Source organism: Sceloporus occidentalis, unplaced genomic scaffold (genome assembly GCF_023333645.1).
Source record: "Sceloporus occidentalis isolate IW3139 unplaced genomic scaffold, rSceOcc1.0.p SCAF_591, whole genome shotgun sequence".
NCBI lineage: Eukaryota > Metazoa > Chordata > Lepidosauria > Squamata > Phrynosomatidae > Sceloporus > Sceloporus occidentalis.
Window position 1 is genome coordinate 8432 of NW_028317571.1, and position 17882 is coordinate 26313.

The following is a 17882-nucleotide window of genomic DNA, read 5'->3' on the forward strand; positions in this document are numbered from 1 at the left end:
TGGTGAGGGTGGTCTTCTTTCAGCCGCAGATGGAAAAGGACACCAAGAGGGACCAGTTGTCTCTCTATTTAAAAGAATGGCCCCAAAGCATCGAGTGTTTCACGGACCGGAGGGTCCCCTTCGGTCTCTGGGACATTCGATGGAGATTTTACCACCAAATATCTTGTTTAAAGGGGAATCAGCCTTGGCTGAAGGAAGCAGAGCAAATGTGTCCTAGACTGTTGTGTCAGAAACAATCTTGTGTGACTGGAAAACTGTACAAAGAGACCACAGAACACTTTATAAAGGACTGTCCCTCGGCCAAGGACACTTGGGAGAAGGTGGCCGCTGCTTTGGATTGGCCGGACCTAGTCGGTCAACCCTGGGAAGCGGTGGCCTCTGGACTGGAGCCGGAGTCAGGGGTCAGAGGACCGCGTCGAAGGCCGGAGAGGAAAAGGAAGAGAGGACACAAAGGGGGGACAGTGGACTCATTCTGGGAAGTCCCTTGGTCAACAATTAGACTGGTCAATCTGTATGTTTTGCTGGCTTTGGTTTTCCAGAGAAAGAAAGAGTTGGTGACACAAATGCAATCAGATGTTAGTATTGCTGTCCGTTTTGTATTGAGCAAAATAAAGACTCTGAGTGTAATAGAACGAGGGAGGATGTCCTCCAACAAATGGAGGAAGTTCTGGCCATGGCTGATGGAGGCCACGCCGGGCATCACCTGAGAGGCATCTAGATTATCTATGCATTATAAGGTATTATAATGTAATTTTCTAGGTTTGGAAACATTTGAAATAAGTAAAATAAGTGTAATTACAAAAGTAAAAGAAGAAGATTTACAGTTACAACGGTTTTATAAAGTTATATAATGTTTAATGTTTGCAATGATATAATGGTTCTGTAACAGTTGAAGTAGCAAATTTGTTAGTAGGATGTACTTTTTAAATAAAAATATTTATACCTAAAAAAAAATATTTATACCTAACCCTAACCCTAACCCTAACCCTAACCCTAACCCTAAACCCTAAACCCTAAACCCTAACCCCTAACCCTAACCCTAAACCCTAACCCTAAACCCTAACCCTAACCCTAAACCCTAACCCTAACCCTAACCCTAACCCTAACCCTAAACCCTAACCCTAACCCACCCCCACCCTCACCCCCACCCTAACCCTAACCCTAACCCAACCCCAAACCCCAAACCCCAACCCCTAACCCCTAACCCCTAACCCCTAACCCCTAACCCCTAACCCTAAACCCTAAACCCTAAACCCTAACCCATAAACGCTAACACCAAATCCTCCCCTTTGCCTCCCAACTACTAAAACAAGACAACAGACAAAAGGAAGGGTGGATTGGCACTAGCCAGGGAATTGGTTTTGAACAGTCAGTAAGGGGTCTGACCAGTTCCACACGTTAGGAACATTAGACACACATTCATACGCTGTTGGCCTGGAACGCCCGACTTTCAACCCTAAATGCGGGTTCGGGAATTCCTCCCGAGGGTCATTCGAAGGATGATCGCAACAGCCAAGCGTTCGCACAGACATTCCGGACGGTCCCTACCGCCCCGCCGCCATAACCGCCTTCCCCACCCTTTCCCGCCTTCCACTTGCCTGTTCCTGAAGACCGTCCGATGCCACGCCATGCTCTGCAAACCGTTCTTCCTAGACCTTACCCGTGAGGGAACATAGCACGCCGTTGCCAAACACTTGCCCATAGTGATGCATTCCCAATCGCTTGCCCAAAGGGATGCATAGCAATATCTCCAAGCATTATTTGATCATTAACAACTATTTCACGATCGATCTCTTGCAAGCAAAAAAAACTCCTACATATAGTTACATTGCAGGTTCCCTCCCCTTTCCCTTATGACCGCCTGTTAAATGGTGGGGGCAAGATCTCTCTACACCATGGTCACCATTCTCACCATTATGAACATTAATGTGATCATACAAACAACCTACTTTCACATCCCTTTGACAGCCCTGGCTCAGTGCTAGAGAATCCTGGCAATTCTATTCAGACAAACATTTAAGCTTCTCTGTCAGCAAAAACTACAATTTCCAGTATTTCATAGCACTGGGCAGTGGCTTCTGAATCTCTCTCAAATCGATGCATTATGCCACTCCAGATACTGCCAAAATACCTAATAACAACAACAACAACAACATTTATTTCTATTCAATCAAGGCACGCAACAACAAACAAAACAACAATGAACATACTAGACAACAAACCACAAGGAAAAACAGAGCAAAACATATCAAATGATACTTCCCTCTCTCCCTCTCACCCTAAAATGGCATTAAAACAACAATTCCCAATAAAGAGCTCCCAAAAAAATACCACCATTTCTACCTTGGGCTGCATCCAGACTCCACAAATCATAACAGGCTTTCACAGGCTTTAACTCCCCTGGCTCCATGCCATGCAACCCTAGGATTTGTAGTTTTCTGACATTGTATTCTGACTTCTTGCCCATAGACAGAGCTCTTGAGCCCCACAGAACTACAAATCCCAGGACACCCAGAGCATGGACTCTAAGTCTTATTCTCAGAAATAACACAATATTTACCAGAAAGTAAACATGCAGCCTTGTCACAACTGACAACCAAAATGCATCTACACAGCATAAATAATAACACAATTTCACACCACTTGTGCTTAAAGCGGTGCCAAACTGCATTATCTCTACAGTGCAGATGTATCTGGACCAAACACGAACCTCTCATTGGCTGTTCTTACCGAGTCTCTTCGGAAGGGCTTCCGTTCCCCTCCTCTCAGACTCAAAGAGTGACTTCGGACTCCCATGCGACAGACGCACAGAACAACAGCAGCATGGCTCAATCCACACTGCATGAAGAATCCACTTTGAGACCACTATAACCACTCTCTCTCCATGCTGAGAAGTGTAATATAAGAAGTGTAATATGAGAAAAAGCTCTTCTGCCACAAACAACTACAATGCCCATATATCTGAGGAAGGCAGATTAAGTACAGAAAAGCTCATGTTGCCAATTCCTTTCTACCACTGAGTATCAAAGGTACTACAACATCTCTCTACAATTGTTAGTATTGTTATTTATATTGTAATGGAAATAATAACCCACTTTGACACCTCTTTCGCTGCCCTGGCTCAATGCTACAAGATCCTAGGAATTCTAGTTTTTAGACATTTAATCTTATCTACCAGAAAAAACTGCTCCAACAAAACACTACAATTCCCAGAATTTCATAGCACTGACCCACGACAGCTAAATCACTCTGAAACCTGTTACTTTCCCCATTCTGGACACTGCCAAAATGCATAATAATAATAATAACAACAACAACAACAACAACAACAGGTATCATGGCTCTCCCTTTATTGGATCAAGGCAAACAACGACAAATGAAATAAGAATAAAAACACCGCACAATAAACCACAACTAAAACCACAGCAAACCAGATCAAATCCTCTCTCCCTCCCACCCGAACATGGCATTGAAACAACAATTCCCAACAATACCTGCCCAATAAAATACCATGATTTGTACCTTAGGCATCCACAATCCAGAAAACATTACGCACTTTCACCCCGCTTCACCTGCCCTATCTCCCTGCCATGGAACTCTGGGATTTCTGGTTTACTCACATTACAGTTCCCCTTCTTTGCCACAGACAGTGCTCAGCTGCCTCACAAACCTACAAATCCCAGCACATTCTACCATGCCATTCGCTCCCTCCCTCCTTACACAACTCCCCTTTCCTCTCACCCTCACGACCCCCCCAAAAAACTACACACACACACACACACACACACATATATATGCATGCAGCCTTCCCCTACCTCAGCACAAGCCTCTCTCTCTCAGGAACTCCTTAAGGGCTCTCTCTAAATGGCTCCTTGGAAATCTTGGCCAGAGACACACAACTGTGATGCCTCACAAAACTACAAACCCACAACATGGACTTATTCTCACAAATACCATAATTTTTACTTTGACTCCAACTTTTTAGACAAAAGCAAGACAAAAATTTATGCTAGAATATCAATAATGATATTATCAATAATACGTCAAATGACTCTATGGTCCACCTTTCGAGGGAACATCATGCATTTTGTATTTTTGGGTTTTAAACATTAAAGGCTTTCATTTTTGAACACTTTACATTAGTACCCCTTTTTCTATTGGATTATTAATTGTGATCAGTACAGATTTCAGAAATATATATACACATACACACACATGCCATTATATATACAAACATATAATTTTATATGTGTGTCTGTACACACACAAACACACACATTACACAGTTACTATATATGTGTGTACGTCTGTATATATACACACACACACAAATATATACTTATGTATAGTTATGTATACATACATATAATTATGCATATATATGTATATATACACACAATTATGTATACAAACTTATAATTTTATATATATGTGTGTGTGTCTAAATATATATATATATAAAATCACATACATGTATACATAACGATACGACTAATATTTTCTATCTCTGTGTGTGTGTGTATATAAAAAAAGCAGACAATTAAAACAAAATGAAAGCTGACATAGAAATAAAAATAATGTTAATTAAAAATACTGTGGATTTAAAGTAACAAAACATGAAATGTGAATTTTATTCATTTATTACAATGAATGTTTTAATATTTCATATTGAATTAAATAATATTAACATTTTAAATTCCATACTTATATTTAATATTGTCATTTTGTTTCAAAATTAACCTTTTAAAGCATTTCTTTCCTTGTTTCTCCTGTTTACATTTTCCTGTCTTTTCCACTTTCAATTAAACATCAATCCTTCTCAAACAGCCACCTTTTAAATTGCAATAAAAACAAGATCTACTAGAAATGAAAAACATTAATACATTTTAAAGGAATAAAGAAACTAAAATGAACTCAGAGACATGAAACAAAAAAGGAATAACAAATAGCAAAGAATGAAAGCCTAAGCCTTGAATTAAAAATGCTGATGATAAAACGTCTTTGCAAATGAAAATAATAGAGTAAAAAACAAATGAAATAGCTTACTTTTAAAGAGAAGGAAACGCCGGACCGTCGACATCAGGAGAACAGACACCACGCGGCCGCCATTTTAGCTCTCCTTCTCCGGTTCCCTGGAAAATGGCGCCCTTTTATCTCCCTTCGGGGTGCCATGCCTCAGAGTGGACACAGGAGGGCGCTCGGGAGCTCCATGGCCTTTAATCCCATTGGCTGTCGAGGGAGACCGAGGGCCGCGGCGCAGCGCCCTTCCTTCCCGCCTTAATCTTTCCCGCCCTCCATTTAAAAAGGCAGCATTTATTTCCCTTCAGTACATCATGCCTCATTGCAGACACAGGAGGGCGCACGACAGCAAGAAACGAGGAAGTGTCTACCAGTGACGTCACAAGCATCAGAGACCACAAAAACACCTGGACGAGGGAACCGCCCCTTTCACCAGCGGTGGCGCACCAAGCTAAAGAACCGGCGTCTGGAGCCTGAACTCACCAGTTTGATTCCGGCTTATCCTTTCCGAAAAGCCATCTTGGAAAAGAGTAATTTTCATTATTTACAAATACTTTTACTGTTTTATTTTTTTAATTATGATATTTTAATTTGATGTTTTTACATTTATTGTATTTTTTTATTTTTAATTCATTTTATTTTTTAAAAAAACTAAAACTACATTCGAAATGACTTAAAATAGAATTTGTTCACAAATACAATTTAACTACAATTAAACTAATAACTCAGTAAAACCAAACCAAACGAACTCAAAATAAAACCGCAGCAATAGCAATGTTTTTTTAATTTTAAAAATCATTTTAATTGACTTCTTCTTTGTAATTACATTTGATTTTATACATTAAGTTAAACAATAAATAAATAAAAGTAAAAAATAAAAGTGACATCGAATTACATAAAAATAATCTTAACAAATTACATCTTAACTAAAATGAAATTAAACATAAAATAAAACACTTCTTTTGCAATTAATCTTTATAATCATTTCTTGCATTTGTACTTTAAATCATTTCTCTGTACTACACTCTTATATTACATTTCTTAGCTTATTATCTTAATAAATAATTCATTATATTCTGACTATATTTTAATTTTTTAACAATTAATATATTTTATTTACTTGTGTTATTACGTTATATTTTCTTTTTATGTCTTCTTTTTCCATTTTGTTAAATACCAATCCTTCTCAAATGGCCAAGCTTTAAATTATAATTATTTTTATTTCTTTTGAAAACTAAGGAGAAAAGAAATAAAACTGAAATAATACATAAAATACAAACCCTGACACCTAACCTTCAATAATTTCATTTAAATTTTGTATTATCTGTCTTTCGATATTAAATTTCAATTTATTCTATGTATGAATAATTTTGCTTACATTGTTCTGTATTTTTAACATTTTATTTATCTTCTATTTTACTGAATTTGGCCCTTGATAAAAACATAATGACGTAATATATACTGTGTCATGCCTCAGTACAGACACAGGAGGGCGCCCGAGAACAACAAACGAGGCGCCATCTCGCAGTGACGTCACAATCACCGGAGGACACAAGAACACATACAGAAAAGCCTCGCCCCCACTAACAGCGGTGGCGCACTAAGCTAAATAGCCGGCGTCCGGACCCTTAGAGAACGAGTTCGAGCCCACCTTAGGCTTTTCCAAAAAGTCTGTTTAGAACAGAGGAAGCTTCAAGATTTAAAAATGCGTACATTTTATTTCCTTCATTATTTTACTTTAATTCATTTTTTTTATATTTCTTACGTTTTTAATTTTTAGTTGATTGAACTTTTTACATTTTGTTTTGTTGTCCATTTTAACTTTTTTATATTGAGAGCTAACGTTTACTTAAATTTACTTTTATATTTTACTTAACTACAATACAAGAAATATCTATACATGCACACATACACATTGCACACGGTTTTCTATATCTATATATATCTATATATATATATACACACACACATATAATTTTATATACAGTTATAAATGTATATCTAATACATATATAATTATTGATGTATATATGTGTGTCTCCATATATATTATTATATATATGGATTTATAACTTTCTATAGACAATTATATATCTGTGTATTACTAAGTTGCTTTGGGTTCCAGTCTTGAAAAGAAGCCAGGATATAAATCTTTAATAATAATAATAATAATAATAATAACAACAACAACAACAACAATAAATGAAATAACTTGATGGTCCAGCTTTGGATCACAGCATAAATTATACAATGCATGGTCCATCCTATATTTGTCTTTTAAGAATTAAATTATTTAATTTTTGCCCATGGTAATTACTACCATTTTTTGGATCCACTAGATTAGTAATTTTGGTCTGTTTAGATTATAACAAATAAAAAAACAAACTGAAATAACACATAAAATAAAAAAACAAATACAAATAAAATAGCTATCTATTGAAACAAACTGAAACCTGACATATAAATTAAAAATACTACTAATTAGAAATACTGAGGATTCAAAGTAATGAAAAACAAAATGTAAATTTCATTCATTTATTAAAAAGCATTAAAAACATTTAATTGAAAATTCTTTACCTGTTTCCAGTTTTGTCATGATATTTTAATGATATTTTTAAATGATATTACATAAAAAATGCTGGGAATACAATTTAATAAAATTATTTATTATTTAATAATTAATAAGAAAATAAAAATAAAAAAATCTTATACACGGATTTTTTGTACACAGATTCAAGAATACACGGTTTGGAAATGTTCCAAAAAACTGTAAATTTACCTTGATTTTCCATTTTTTATAAGGGACGCCATTTTTATATATCATTATACTTAATGGGACTTCAACATACACAGGTTTTGTGATACACGGGGGATCTGGGAACCAAACCCCATCATATAACAAGGGTCCACTGTATATCATTTCACTATTTATTTTAATCTATATATACATATAATTAATCTTACATTGTTTAACCTTGTTTTAAGCGGGGTATGAGGTATACATGGACGTATTTTAACCTGTTGTACGCTGCTTTGATTACCTGGCAAAAAGCGGGATAGAAATAAAAAAGAAACATTCTTTTATTTTTATATTTTAGATTCTGATTTTTTTGGGAAATTTTAATTCAGTTATTTTTTTCAAAAAAACTTATTTTTATTTTGAATTTTAAAAGTTTTATTTTAGGTATTATTTTTAATTAAATTTACTTTCATACTTTGATTCACTAAAATAATAATAAGAATGATAATAAGTGCTGCTCCTGCTGGCTATCAACTACAAAATCTGCCCAAAAATGACATAAAAATAAGATTAAAAATCAACAATTGAACTAAAATAAAATCAAACATAAAATAAAATACATCTTTTCAGATTTTATTATTTATCTCATTTATACTTTAAATCGTTTTTCTTTATTCTAGTCTTAGACTACATTCCGTAATCTATTATATGAACAAATATTTCATTATATTATGATTTTATTTCACTTTTTTGAAATTAATTTATTTGGTTTAGGTGTCTTTATGTTGTTTGATTTTCTTTTTATGTCTCCTTTTTCCATTTGTTTAAATAATGATCCTTCTCAGATGAACAGGCTTTAAAGTGTGATTAAAAAATAAGTTTAAAAGAAATAAAAATGAAACGAAACATAACATAAAAACCCTAATCCTGACCCTGACACCCTTTCTGACCCCTGACCCCAAATCAAGAGATGTTTCCTAGACTGTCTCCGTGGCGACGCTCTAGCCTTTTCGCACGCCCTGACAGACCCTGCGAGATGTCCACTCCTAGAGCGGCTCAGAATAGGGTTTGGGGGGGGCTCTTCGGGGGCGGGGCCGGGGCAGGCCTTTCAGACCGGCGCTGCAGACTTCTGAATGGAACGCCATGGCAGAGCCTATTAACTCCCCGGCGCCCTCCTGTGTCTCCGCTGAGGCATAGCAACACCAAGTTAAAATAGATTCATTCTCCACAATAAAAAGTATGAAATATACCTTAAATTTCAATTAAATATAAAATATAAATTACAATAAAGAATAAAATATTGATAAAAATATTATTTACTTACAGGATTATTATGCTATTTACTTAGTGGGGGCAAACTTTATTTTATTTGTAGAATCCACCAACAAAGTGAATAATAAATGAAATAAACCTTCGCCCAGCAACTAAATAATAAAATGAACATTGCAAGCACCAACACAGTAAATACCAAAAGGAATATTACATCTACTTAAGAAATAAAGAAAATAGATGTTACACCCACCAACTAAGGAAATAATGATAAGAATCAGAATAAGAATCGTTTAATCAAATGATAAATGAAATAAACATTTGTCTGTTTGTTGCCTGCCCCAACAAACTAAATCATACATTACAATAAACATTTCACCTGTAAATGACTTCCCTAGAGCAGCCTAGAATTGGAGGGACCCCGGAAATCCCAATGAGTCCAAAGCCTTTTGGCCATCGCCTCCACATGAATGAAAGACACAGAACGACAAGAAAAACAAAGCAATTCATTTCACATCCAGTGTGCTTTATTTCTTCCAAAGGTGTTTTAGTAAGTAACCATCATGTATGGAGATATACACACACATAAAGTACAAAACTGGTCCAGAGCACTCCTAGGATCATGCACAGTAAACATCCCATACATTGAAATTTCAAGACAGAAGGGAAGGAGACCCTGTTCTCCCAGGCAGCCATAGAAAATGAAGGCACTCCATAAAAGACAGTCACTATCTCATGTCCCTTTTAAAAAGTGGACAATAGATGCTACATGTTCTCTTTTAATTATTAGTTCAGTCTGTTTTTCCACAGGAACCTAAGTTCAAAACACATTTGCTAATAGGGATACATTGGGGAACACATGCCAATAAGGAATCATAGGGAAACGCCTGCCTATAGGAAAACATTTGCCCATAAGGAAACATTGAGGAACGCCTGCCCATACGGAAAGATTGGTGAACATTTGCCAATAAGGAAACATTGTGGAATGCCTGCCCATAACGAAACACTGGGCAATGCCTGTCCATAGGGAAACATTGGTGAACATTTGCCCATAAGGAAACATTGGGGAACGCCTGCCCATAAGGAAAGATTGGTGAACATTTGCCCATAAGGAAACATTGGGGAACGCCTGCCCATAGGGAAAGATTGGTGAATGCCTGCCCATAAGGAAACACTGGGCAATGCCTGTCCATAGGGAAACATTGGTGAACATTTGCCCATAAGGAAACATTGGGGAACACCTGCCCATAAGGAAAGATTGGTGAGCATTGGCCCATAAGGAAACATTGGGGAACACCTGCCCATAAGGAAATATTGGGGAATGCCTGCCCATAAGGAAACACTGGGCAATGCCTGTCCATAGGGAAACATTGGTGAACATTTGCCCATAAGGAAACATTGGGGAATGCCTGCCCATAGAGAAACGTTGGGGAATGCCTGCCCATAGGGAAACATTGGGGAACGCCTGTCCATAGGGAAACATTGGTCAAGATTTGCCCATAAGGAAACATTGGGGAACATTTGCCCATAGGGAAAGATTGGGGAACACCTGCCCATAATGAAAGATTGGTGAACATTTGCCCATAAGGAAACATTGGGGAATGCCTGCCCATAAGGAAACATTGGGGAATGCCTGCCCAAAGGGAAACATAGGGGAACATTTGCCCATAAGGAAACATTGGGGAATGCCTGCCCAAAGGGAAACATAGGGGAACATTTGCCCATAAGGAAACATTGGTGAACATTTGCCCATAAAGAAACATTGGGGAAGGCCTGCCCATAGGGAAACACTGGTGAACATTTGCCCATAGGGAAACATTGAGCAACGTTTGCCCATACGGAAACATTGGGGAACATCTGCCCATAAGGAAAGATTGATTAACATTTGCCCATAAGGAAACATTCGGGAACGCCTGCCCATAGGGAAACATTGGTGAACATTTGCCCATAGGGAAACATTGAGGAACGTTTGCCCATAGGGAAACATTGGGGCACGTCTACCCATAAGGAAAGATTGGTGAACATTTGCCCATAAGGAAACATTGGGGAAGGCCTGCCCATGATGAAACACTGGTGAACATTTGCCCATAGGGAAACATTGAGGAACGTTTGCCCATAGGGAAACATTGGGGAATGCCTGCCCATAAGGAAACATTGGGGAACGCCTGCCCATAGAGAAACATAGGGGAACATTTGCCCATAAGTAAACATTGGTGAACATTTGCCCATAGGAAAACATTGGTGAACATTTGCCCATTGAGAAACATTGATGAACGTTTGCCCACAAGGAAACACTGGGGAACATTTGCCCATACAGAAACATTGGGGACAACAATTGCCCATAGGGAAACATTGTGGAGGGCTTGACCATAGGGAAGCACACTTAAAGCTCTCAGCATTAATTTGTTCCTTGACAAGTATTGAAGGATTATTCATTTAGCATCCTTGCCCTTCAGCCAAAAAAGTCCTAAAGTTGGGGTTCCCTGCCCTTTGGCTTACAATCTATTGGGGGTGGGGGGGGCCATGTCCAGCGGAGACCGTCTCTTCCTTCCTTCCTCCCTTCCTTCCTTCGTAGGCGATGGAGCCGGGCCCACCTCTTCCTGCCTCCCTCGGGGCTGGACACTCCCTTCCTCGCCTGCTGCTGCTGATTCTGGGCCTGGATGCGCCTGACTCTCCCTCTGGACCTCCGAACGGGAAGCCTTGGCACCTGGGACCTCGATGGCGTTGGAAGAAAGAGACGAATCAGAGGCTGCACAAGTGGCCCACCTCCAAACCCAGGGTCCAGGGTCCCAGGAGTGTCCGTGGGGCAGGCAGTGCTGGCTTTTGGGGGGGCTGCCACTCTCCTCCTGGGCCTCAGCCGCCGTTCGGGGCTCTCTTTGGGAAAGAAAGGAGAGGGCAGGGAGGTCCAGAGGGGTCCCAGGGGCAGCTGCAGGGGACAAGTGCTGGCGCTCTCTCATTTCAACCAAAACCCTGACAAAAACTACCACCAAAGACCACTGAGAAGAAGAAGAAACCACACAAGATCGCTTTTGAGCCGCGGCGCTAAAGTGCCACGCTAAAAGGCCAACCCAACGACCGCTACGCAAAAAAACTTCGCTAAACCACACTTCGAAAACCTTCCTATGCAACAACTTCATCTGCTCACACAGAGACAAAAGACAGGACACAGCGTTTCTGTTAATGGTGGGGTTCTTTTTAGTGTTTGCGTTAGTGTTAGTAGGGATGAGTGTTAGTATCTGAGCAGCAGACCAAATGAGACCAGCACCACCACTTCTCCCCTACCCTTCCCAGCTGGGACCCAAAACGAAAGCCTAAAGGATGGCTGGGAAGAGAGGCGCTGGAACGGCAGCCAGTGGCACCAGGAGGCAGCCGGGCGGTGGCTCCAGAGGAAGAAGGGCCACCAAATTCGGCCAGCAAGGCCTCTGAGGGACAAAACCTACCTGGAAGACGTCCTCAAAATCAGCGAGGCCCTACCTGCTTAAAATCTGCCCTGAACCCTGATCCCTACCAGAAAGGAAGCGCCATCAGGGAGATCCTCTGCAACTGGGAAACCTGACTAAAAACAAAAATGGACAACGAACGGTCACTGAACCAAAGCAAAGCTCCTCTGAAGAAATCCTGCCAAGAAAACCCAAGTCCTTTCTGACTTACGGAGGGTCCAAGGCAAACCTATCAGTGGGTTTCCTAAGCCGCTTTGTTCAGAAGGAGGGTTGCCATTGCTATCCTCTGAGACAGAGACAGTGTCACCTCCCCAGGATCAGCCCACAGCTTTCATGACTGAACCGGCATTTGAACCCTGGTCTCCATAGCCATACTCCAGCATCCAAACCACAACTCCACACTGGCTTTTTAAGGTGAACTGCCATAAATTGAATAAGAGATACTCCAGCTATTCTGCTCCTCTGGACAATCATAACACCAGGCTCTCCCCAAACAGTTTAGGGCTCAGGGGCGGGCTTCGGGGTTAGGGGTTAGGGTCAGGGTTACGGATTGGGTTTAGGGGTTAGAGGTTAGGTTTAGATTAGGGGTTAAAGGTACAGGTACAGGTGAGAGTGAGGGTGAAGGTGAGGATTAGGATTAGGGAATCCCTCCTTTTTCCCGTGGGTGCCGGGTGACTGTGGGAAAATAGCAAGAGGAGAAGCTGGACCCCCTCCCTTCTTTGCCGCAGGTGTCTGGGGACCTTGGGAAAATAGCGGGAGGGTGGCAGGACACCCTCCCTGCTTTCCCGTGGATGACAGCGACCGTGAGAAAATAGTGGGAGGGGGGGCCACAGACCGCGCCTCGTTTCTTGCTCTCGGGCGCCCTCCTGTGGTTCAAAGGGCGCTCTACGGCCAAATGGTTACTACTACAATGCTTCCGTGTCCTCAGCACCCTCTGCTGGCAGAAAGGGTGTGCTGCTGGCCCATTCTCATGCTCTAAGGCAGAGGTAGGCCACCTTTTTGAGCCGGGGGCCAGCTTGCTGTCCCTCAGACAACTGGGGGGCTGAAGCCAATAAATAAATAATTTAAAAATTTTAAAACATTAATTAAATAAATAAACTGGGACAAATGTAGGACAAAATTTTCAAATCGAGGACGCATTTTTACAAAAATTGAGGACAAACAACAAAATTTACTGATTTTTAAAATAACGTTAATATAAATGCATGTTTTGGAGGCTTCTATAGACAATTGCCCCCCTTACCCAACGCTTGCCCCCTTGCCTGCCGCTTGCCCCCCTTGCCCGCCTCCTCCTGATAACCCAAAGGCCCCATGCCCTCACGCGAGAGGCCAAAGGCTCCGGCGGCAATCAGCGGCAGGACTGGGCTGGGCCGGTCCCAAGGCAGGTTGCCTACCCCTGCTCTAAGGGGCTCAGGTGTTGCATTCATCCCTGAAGAGGAGACATTGCTCATCCACTCAGGACTCCTTCTTCTCAGACTGCATGCCCCAGAATCCCCTGGTCAGAATGGCTCCAAAGAGGTGATTCTGGGTCTTGCATTCATACCTGAAGAGAAGGCATTGCTCATCCACTCAGGACTCTTTCCTCTCTGACTGCATCCCCCAGAATCCCCTGGTCAGAATGGCTCCAAAGAGGGGATTCTGGATGTTGCATTCATCCCTGAAGAGGAGGCATTGCTCATCCACTCAGGACTCCTTCCTTTTCGACTGCATCCCCCAGAATCCTCCAGGCAGAATAGCTCCAAAGAGGGGATTCTGGGTCTGGCATTCATCCCTGAAGAGGAGGCACTGCTCATCCACTCCGTTTACTATGGGTTGCAATCTTAGATGTTCCACTGCCTTCCTAGAAAGCACCAGAAAAAGGCAAAGGGCTGTAGAAGAATGTGCTGCTTGTGGAGCATGGGAAGCGCAGTCTCCCTGCAGCAGAACCTAGGTCTCCAAAGCCCCGGAGGCTGGGCTCTGTGATGGGCATATCGAGTCAGGATGAGCTTTGTTGTGCTGGGGATAATGGGATTGTTAATGATGCTTCAATACAGACCCTCTGGATGCACCTTGTTGTGCTTTGAGAGCCTGAGACCAAGGCCACAGGTGCATTACATGAGATAAATCTGTCTGGGAACTGGGCCTTGTTTGCAGAGTTTTCCCAGGATGAGATGCCATCAACATCGTAAAGTCAAAGAGAGAGAGACCGTTATATATACAGAGTTATTAATATATATATATATATATATATATATATATTCATTTATTATATTTGTATATATATGTATACACATCTGGAATATTACACACAGTTAAATAGCCATATATATATAATTTAGTGTATATATATATATATATACATACACACAAACACATATATACATACACATACATATATATAACATTATACACACAGACATACACACAGATACATATATAATTTTATACATATATATGCACATACATATAATATAAACAGATATATATATATATAATACTTATATATTATATATACATACATATATACAAACACACACATACACACACACAGTTTCTATATATATATCTGTACACAAACACATATATAACATATTTTTATATATACATTTTAATATATATATATATACACACACACATTTCCTATGGGCAAGCAGTCTCCAATGAATCTCTATGGGCAAGCAATCTCCATTATTTCCTATGGGCAAGCAATCTCCAATGATTCTCTATGGGCAAGTATGCTCTCCCTATGCGCAAGTACTGTCCTTTGTTTTAGTAGGTCAATTTCTTTCTTTCCGTGAGTCCCAAAAGTGCTGCAAGATCTCTCTGGATATTGTTATTCTTCTTATTCTTATTATTCTTGTATCTAAATGCATCTGAGGGAGTAGATTGAAGTCTAGGCGTGGCGGGTGTGCTTTCTCTCCCTCTTCCCTGGCCCCCTCCGTGCGCAGGTTGCCCTCCAGAGAGCAGACGACCAGGCAGGAACAACCCCCCCCACACACAAAAAAGGGACCATGCCCCGGTTGCTACTCCTGCTCCAGCGATGTGCGCGCATGGGGTTTGGGGAAGGCGTCAGGGCAGCGGGGGCCCTGAGAGGAGGACGCAGGCCCGGCTCTACGTATTTGGCCACCTGAGGCGAGAAATGTTTTGGCACCCCTCTTACAGCTCATCGTGACTTTCACCCCTTGGTCTCCGCTGTTTCGTTTGTTAAAGCTAAACATGGCATTAAACTTAGGTTCCAATCTTTCATCAGGATTGGGAATTAGTCCAAAAGCCAATTAGGTTTTTCCAGGTGAAAGACTTTCGTTGATTGCTGAGACATTTGGAATGGAGACTAATACAGACACCTTCCTTTTGCACACTGGGAGCATCATTCATTCTAATGATGAGGAAAGATCTGGATCCCATCCCCATGAATTTGTGGGGTAGTAGTGGTCCATCTATGACCCCTAAAAAGTAAAACTTTCAACCAAGGGGCAGAAAAGGGTGTCACAAGAAAGAGAAGGAAACCAGCAGGGTCACCAGCTGAGACGACCAGGGCTGCTGCCACACAGCACAATTAGCCCACTTTGACACCACTTTAGCTGCCCTTGGTTCCCACGGTGACCCGCTGTCCTAATTGCAAAGGAGGACAAGGCACCCCAAAATGGAAAAATGGGGGATATGAGCAAGTAAAAGCTGAAACCCCTCATATAAATCTATAGATTCATGCGTCTTAGTGATGCTCAAAAGGGAGGACATTTTGGGAATTCCTCCTGGACAGAAGACTGAAATGTAAGATCTGGAAAGCAATGCCATCATCACAAAGAGTCAACAGGGTTTCAGAGAAAGAAGTCATGCCAGACAAGTCTGATCTCGTTCTCTCATAAAGTTACCAGCTTGGTGGATGAAGGGATTGCTGTGGATATAGTAGATCTAGATTGCCATAAAGCCTTTGACAAGGTTCCCCAGGAGATTCCAGCAAACAAGCTTGTAGAATGTGGGCTAGACAAGGCAAGTGTCACATGGATTTGGAAGCCAAAGGCTACTCAGCAATGGTTGCTTTTCATCCTGGAGGGAAGTAACCAGAGGGATCCCACAGGGCTCTGTCCTGGGGCCAGTGCTATTCAACATCTTTATCAATGACTTGGAGGACAGAATCAGGGACATACTCATCAGATTTGCAGACGACACCAAATTAGGAGGAATAGACAATACTCCAGAGGACAGGATCAAAGTTCAAAATGACCTGAATAGACTAGAAAGCTGGGCCACAGCTAACAAAATGAACTTCAACACAGAGAAATGTAAGGGACTGCACTTAGGGCGGAAAAATGAAATGCACAGATATAGGATTATGGGGGATACCTGGCTTAAGGAGACTTCTATGTGTGAAAGGGATCTAGGAGTCCAAGTAGATCACACGTTGAACATGAGTCAACAGTGCGATGCGGCAGCTAAAAAGGCCAATGCAATTTTAGGCTGCATCAATAGAAGTCTAGTGTCTAGATCAAGGGAAGTCATAGTACCATTGTATTCTGCTCTGCTCAGGCCCCACCTGGAATAATATTGTGTCCAGTTCTGGGCCCACAATTCAAAAAGGACATTGAGAAACTGGAGCCATGTGTTCAAAGGAGGGAGACAAAAATGGTGAAGGGTCTGGAAACCATAAAGCCCTATGAGGAAGGACTTAGGGATCTTGGGATGTTTAGCCTGGAGAACAGAAGGTTAAGAGGGGATATGATAGCCCTGTTTAAATATTTGGATTTCATATTGAGGAGGGAGCAAGCTTGTTTTCTGCTGCTCCAGACAACTGGACCCAGAGCAATGGATGCACGCTCCAGGAAAAGAGATTCCACCTCAACATTAGGAGGAACGTCCTGAGAGTAAGGGCTGTTCGACAGTGGAACAGACTCCTTCCTCGGAGTGTAGTGGAGTCTCCCTCCTTGGACATCTTCAAACAGAGGCTGGATGGCCATCTGTCGGGAATGCTTTGATTGAGATTTCCTGCATGGCAGAATAAGGGGGTTGGACTGGATCAGGGCCCTTGCGGTCTCTTCCTACTCTATGATTCTAGTATTCTAAGATATACACCAGAAAAAGAGAGCATCTGGTCATCCTGTGGGTGCCATGCTATGGAGCCCTGGGATTTGTAGTTTCTTGTGCCTCCACTGCTCTCTGACTGAGAAGGCGAAATCTGCTCCAAAAACCCAAATCCCAGGATTCCATAGCATGGAGCCAGGGCAGTTAAAGCAGTATCGAATTGCATTATTTCTGCACTGTAGATGCAGCCCAAGAAACAAGATGGGAATAAATAATAATCATTAAAAAATATTTATTTATATCCCTCCTCTTCCGTTTGTGGATCGAGGCGGAAATGGCTCCAGGGCGAGGAAGGAAAGACACTTAGTAGGCACACCATTTACAGCGCTTTAGAAATAAACTATAATCATCATCAT

The 17882-nt window shown here is 41.1% G+C and overlaps 1 protein-coding gene across 1 annotated transcript in view; it reads left to right on the forward strand.

Moving 5' to 3' along the window:
- The first annotated feature begins 5471 nt into the window (after positions 1-5471).
- Positions 5472-17882, forward strand: part of LOC149271042 (uncharacterized) — a 30066-nt gene continuing 17655 nt past the window's right edge. The window contains exon 1 of the mRNA XM_089507678.1: positions 5472-5549. Coding sequence (XP_089363804.1) covers position 5549 — 1 coding nt within the window. The 5' untranslated portion in view covers positions 5472-5548. The remainder of the gene's footprint in view (positions 5550-17882) is intronic.